Source organism: Hibiscus syriacus, unplaced genomic scaffold, assembly GCF_006381635.1.
Source record: "Hibiscus syriacus cultivar Baekdansim isolate YM2019G1 unplaced genomic scaffold, ASM638163v2 tig00110247_pilon, whole genome shotgun sequence".
In the NCBI taxonomy this organism is placed as follows: Eukaryota; Viridiplantae; Streptophyta; class Magnoliopsida; order Malvales; family Malvaceae; genus Hibiscus; species Hibiscus syriacus.
Genome location: NW_024062645.1, coordinates 89,014 through 95,186, shown reverse-complemented (window position 1 = coordinate 95,186; position 6,173 = coordinate 89,014). Strand labels below are relative to the sequence as shown.

The 6,173-nt window shown below is 31.6% G+C and overlaps 1 protein-coding gene across 1 annotated transcript; it reads left to right on the top strand.

Annotated features, from left to right (window-relative positions):
- The first annotated feature begins 1,207 nt into the window (after positions 1-1,207).
- Positions 1,208-1,941, top strand: LOC120114766 (vacuolar-processing enzyme-like). The gene is made up of 3 exons (XM_039135558.1): positions 1,208-1,360; positions 1,475-1,651; positions 1,768-1,941. Exons 1-3 carry the CDS (start codon positions 1,208-1,210, stop codon positions 1,939-1,941), a joined length of 504 nt encoding a protein of 167 aa, XP_038991489.1.
- Positions 1,942-6,173: the final 4,232 nt, after the last annotated feature.

Below are 6,173 nucleotides of genomic sequence, written 5' to 3'. Positions count from 1 at the left end.
TCAAATTTTGAAGAAAAAAATTCTCGTATTAACTATTAATTTTTTATTTAAAAGGGACATTTTAACATAATATTAAAATATTAAAAATAAAATATTTTTAAAAGTAATATAAGTCAAGTAATTATTTAAATTGATAAATTAATTTTGATCGTATAAACTCAATAATTTTTTTTATAAATCTAGGGTGAATACAACATAATATTTGTTCAAAGCTCAATCATTTAACAAAGAATGCTCGTACTTTTAATGCACGCGATATTTAAACATACGATCTCAAAGGATAACATTATATACTTTAAATCTAATTTAAACTTAACTTTATTTAAATTTTAAGATTACTCAAAATTAAAATGAGTACCGAAAAATTATATGAATAAAAATTTACACAAATCTAAAATCAAAAGAATTTAAAATAATTCACATATAAAATAACACAAAGTGACAATTACATTTTGGCTATATTTCGAGAGAACGAAACGGAGTTATCGACAGATTGTCAAAGATGGTATGAAACCTCCCATTCGAACTCCACAACTTTAAATACCCTCCGACAGAAATAGAAAACCTATTGATAAACGATCGAAGAAGAAATATAATAAACTAGCTTAGATTTTTTCTACCTTTGTGTACTAAAAAAACCTATTTAAATCTTTTTTCTGATGCAGTTACAAATTATTGAGCGGTCACCACATCGATGGCAGCGGTGGTGGTCTCTCCTCCTGTCACTTTCCACTAAATTTTATTTTATTGGTTTTAGATTTTCTTAATTTTCATGTATATTTTAACGTATTTAAAATAATATTTTCTCTTGATCATTCTTTTAATAAAGGGTATCATGGCTACCGGGTTTTTTTGTACTCTAGGTCCAGGTTTCTACAATTGGTTTTCTTCTTGATCTATGGTTCTTCGGGATTTCATGGTTGCTTGTTTTTTTTATGTTTGGTTCCTTTGTTTGCATATGGCATCTTGTTGGTTCTCGGACATTTGTTTCAGACAAAACTACGTTAAAGGAGTATTCGTTTTTCATTTGTTCACTTTGAATATTTTTCAAGTTTTCCTCCTCTACGTATGATGCTTTGGGAAGTTGGAGCGATCCATCTCTATATGTTATTGGCTTAATTGTTCAAGCTCTTGCTCATTAGACTATCATTAATGGTCGATCACCGATGTATTTTGCTTATGATAAGTTTGAATGTATTTATCTTGTATGCATGTGACAAGACGTTTGAGCAGTGACACACATAATCTGCGGACCGAGACCTTGCACCGGCAATACGAACCCGTAAGAATCTCTATTTTACATGAACAACTTTGTTTCATTTCTGGGAAAAAATGGGATCTTGTTCATTTCTGGGATAAGGTCCGTATCTCTGTCTCTTAAACCCTATATGATGCTTTTACTGTGAATTAAGGTAAAGATGTGAAACACATTGTTCCATACATTTGTCTCACTCGAATTATATTCGAAGTGCAGTATCCCAAAGCACCCGATGGCTCGGCTAGGAAGGTCGAAGCCCGGAAGCAGTTTATGGAAGCTATGTCTCATAGGATGCATATAGACAACAGTGTTAAACTGATTGGCCCGCTTTTATTCGGGATCGAAAGGGGCTCGGAAGTTCTAAACACCGTTCGACCAGCCGGTCAACCTCTTGTTGATGACTGGAAATGACTTAAGAAAACGGTAATAGCCTTGATTCCCAGCCTAATCTCCCATTGTTTTTCTTAAAGGTCTTGCTGTTTACAAAGACTTTCTTTTCGTCGACACAGGTGAGAACCTTCAAGACGCACTGCAGATCACTGTCGCAGTACGGGCTGAAACACATGCGTTCCTTTGCGAACATCTGCAATGCCGAAATTCAGATGGCCGACGCAGCCGCACAAGCTTGTGCCGACATTCCTTCGGGACGCTGGGGTTCTCTTGAGAAAGGGATCAGTGCATAGAAATGTAGCCGGAGTTGGCAACTCTTAAAGACCATAACTTTGACGATGTTGTATGTGTATCGTAATGTATTTTCTTATGTACTTGTTGTACATTATAAGTCGATCTATCCAAAGACCGAAAATGATAATTTAATAAGTGTAGTGTGGTTCGGGCTGGATTAATATTTTTTTATCTCATTTTGATCGAATTCGATTCTAAATTATTAAAACCGAAACCCAAAATTAGGCGTAGGGAACCACAAATCAAAATTTAGAGGTCTAAATAATATTGTCCTAATAATTAACAATAAAAAAATAGGGAATAAAATTTAAAATAAATCAAAATTTAAAGGGCTAAATAGTAATTTGTCCTCAAGATTTTCTAATAAACAATTTTTTCAAAATTCCTAAATAATGAATTTTAAATTTTCAAATTACCAACAAGATTCAAAAATGTCAAATAAAGCACACACTCAGAATTTAGAAACTTGAACTTTCTCATGACATTTAAGATAATATTAAAATTTAAAAAGGGTAAATTATACCGATCATCACTGAACTTTACTATCTCCTATTTCACTAATTATACTTTAAATCTGTTTAATTTCCTCATTAAATTTAACACAATTAGCATTTTTGGTCACTCAGTCGTTAGGCGTTAAAACAATGTTGTTTTAGAAAAACAAAATTTTCACCAAAACGAAATCGTTTGACATCTATAAAAACTCATTATAACGTCGTTTAGTGAAAAACGGTTGAGCGAACAAAAATACTAATTGTGTTAAATTTAGTGAGAAAATTAAACAGATTTAAAGTACAGTGAGTAAAATAGGAGAGATATTAAATTCCAGTGATTATTAGTGTAATTTACCCCAAAAATTGCAAAATACCGAACGACAAAGTTTAATAAAGTGGGGAAAGTACAATTACCCTTTTTGATTCAGAAGTCAGCCAATAATTACGAAATTGTCCTACAGAAGACTAGTTGAAGGGATTCGGGTCGGGCGACCCTGCTAGTGTTAACCATAGTAAACTAACCAGGGTTTTCTTAACTAACCATTGTTAGCTTTGTGGCGCAGTTGTGCTAAGCAGTAAGCACCACCTCACCCGGCAGCCACAAAATTAAAATAATAAAAAAAATATTATAATAAAATTTTAAAAAAATTATTCCTGGTTGTTCGAAGATTCCGCTAGGCTATTAACGCCGTGAGTTGAAGTTAAGAGTAGTAAGGGACAAGAGTAGGGATAGATTGAGACCAGAACTCGATAAGTTTCGATTCAATCTTATTATGTCGGATCTTTTTAAAAAAAAATTAGGTTTGAGTTGGGTGTATCGGATTTTTTAGAGATCACTTTCGGGTCAAATTTGAGTATATGATAAAAATATTTGATCTGACTCGATCTAAAATAATGTAATTTTATATTATATATTTAGTGCTAATTGCAATAAGACTAATATCTATATATATATATATATTAAATCCCTACTTTTTATTAAATAAAAGTAATATTTTTTTATAAATATATTAATTCAGATGAAGTCGAGTTTGAATTTATCTCAAAATGACGGATCGAATCAAATAAAAAATATAATTTTAATCAGATTTAAATTAGATTGATGATATAATTTTTAAGTTAGATCGGACTGATCATATATTCAACCCAATCTAACTCATACTCATCCCTCGACAAAAACATGGTTAGTTTGTGTAGAAAGTATTATGATTTTTTAATGATTTAGGCCCGGTTTATTTTACATTTTGAGAGTCTAAAATATTGAGTCATAAACAAGATTAAATAGATAATTTATTTTAAAAATATTTTAAAAATATTTTTAATTTAAATATAAAAATTTTAATTTTAATTGTTAAATTTAAAACAGAGATGAACTAAGTGGTATCATAACAATAGTATCTCTTGAAAATTTCAAATTCTTATCCATAAAATTTTTGTAACTTCATAATCCATAAAATTTTAAAGGTTCGTACTCCGTAATATAAAATTATACACCACAATCGACTCGAGTTTAAACATCTTTGTGTGTACGTGTGTTTGAAATTATTCAATTTTCTTTTGGCATCGCACACATTTTATGAACACAATTGCTCGAATTTAGATTTTTTAGAGAGAATAATATTTTTTTCATCATTAAGATCAATGGCACATGCAAAGCATGATTAGGGTGGACACATGTCTACCTTGAAATTCAAATTTATTTACATTAGTTGTCCATTTTACTATTGGTTTCGACCCTGAAATTATATTTGTGCTTATCTTATACAAAAAATTTTAATGATTAATATATGTGAGCAAACGCTTTAGAATATTTTTAAATCCGTCATGACTAAAATCACTCGGTAAGTATATATATATTTAAAATCTAACATAAATATTATTTTTTAATCATATTAGAATCTTGAGAAAACTATTAAACTACCCGTGAGAGGTGTTGAAAACCGTATGGACTTGTGAGTGCCAATGCAAGGTTAAATTAACTAGGAACGAGTAGTTATTTACCTCTATTCGAGCTCAATGCGCAAACTACTCCAAAATAAATGCTCGTCTTCAAGCCACAATCTCAGAGACAGTTGTTCGTTGGAAACTACCCTCACATCCTACAGTAAAGGTGAATGATCATATATTCAACCCAATCTAACTCATACTCATCCTCGACAAAACATGGTTAGTTTGTGTAGAAAGTATGATTTTTTAATGATTTAGGCCCGGTTTATTTTACATTTTGAGAGTCTAAAATATTGAGTCATAAACAAGATTAAATAGATAATTTATTTTAAAAATATTTTAAAATATTTTAATTTAAATATAAAATTTTAATTTTAATTGTTAAATTTAAAACAGAGATGAACTAAGTGGTATCATAATATAGTATCTCTTGAAAATTTCAAATTCTTATCCATAAATTTTTGTAACTCATAATCCATAAAATTTTAAAGGTTCGTACTCCGTAATATAAAATTATACACCACAATCGACTCGAGTTTTGAACATCTTTGTGTGTACGTGTGTTTGAAATTATTCAATTTCTTTGGCATCGCACACATTTTATGACACAATTGCTCGAATTTAGATTTTTTAGAGAGAATAATATTTTTTTCATCATTAAGATCAGTGGCGCATGTAAAGCATGATTAGGGTGGACACGTGTCTACCTTGAAATTCAATTTATTTACATTAGTTGTCCATTTTACTATTTTTTCGACCCTGAAATTATATTTGTGCTCATCTTATTACAAAAAGTTTTAATGATTAATATATGTGAGCACACGCTTTAGAATATTTTTAAATCCGTCATGACTAAGATCACTCGGTAAGTATATATATATTTAAAATCTAACATAATATTATTTTTTAATCATATTAGAATCTTGAGAAAACTATTAAAATCCTGAGAGGTGTTGAAAACCGTATGGGTTTGTGAGTGCCAATGCAAGTTTTTAACTAGAAACGAGTAGTTATTTACCCTATTCGAGCTCAATGCGCAAACTACTCCAAAGCAAATCGTCTTCAAGCCACAATCTCAGAGAGTTGTTCGTTGGAAACCGCCCTCACATCCGAAGTAAAGGTGAATTTCGACGCTCGATTTGACCAACCAAAGAGAAGCAGTCAAGAATAATAATTAGAGATAAAGGGGGTTTTATTTTGGGTGCTCATCGGAAATCTAATAAGAACGAAAACTCATCGTTCATGGCTGAGGCGTTGGCGGTGAAACACGCTGTAAAATTTGCAGCAGACATGGATTTTCATAGAATCATTCTCGAACAGTCATGAATAAACTACAATCCGGACAACCAATTATTCTGAATCAACACTTGGATAAGGGATACAAAGATGAAAGAGCTTCTTTTCATACTTGCATGTATCGATTTACTCCCAGATTGGGAAATCTAGTCGCTCATCTGTGGCAGCGGACAAAACGTGGGTGAAGAAGATAGATACTAGGTGGAAGATGGATCAGTGTGTGTTGAGAACCAAGCGGCGGAGGACCAACGTTGGATTGATCCTCCATTACTACTTTTTCTACCTTTGGTTTTGCTTTTTTTATTTGACGTAAGAAAATCCCGTAACGGGAATGGTAAGATAGACGGAGTTAGCGGTTCGAATTAGGGTATTCAATAAGAGCCGTTGGATTAATTATGAACGGTTTGGATTTCTCGATGAAGAAAGCTTTTGTGGTGTGACGGAGGGTGAAAAGAGGTATAAAATTGGTATTCAGAAGGGAGGAGCGCTTTAAT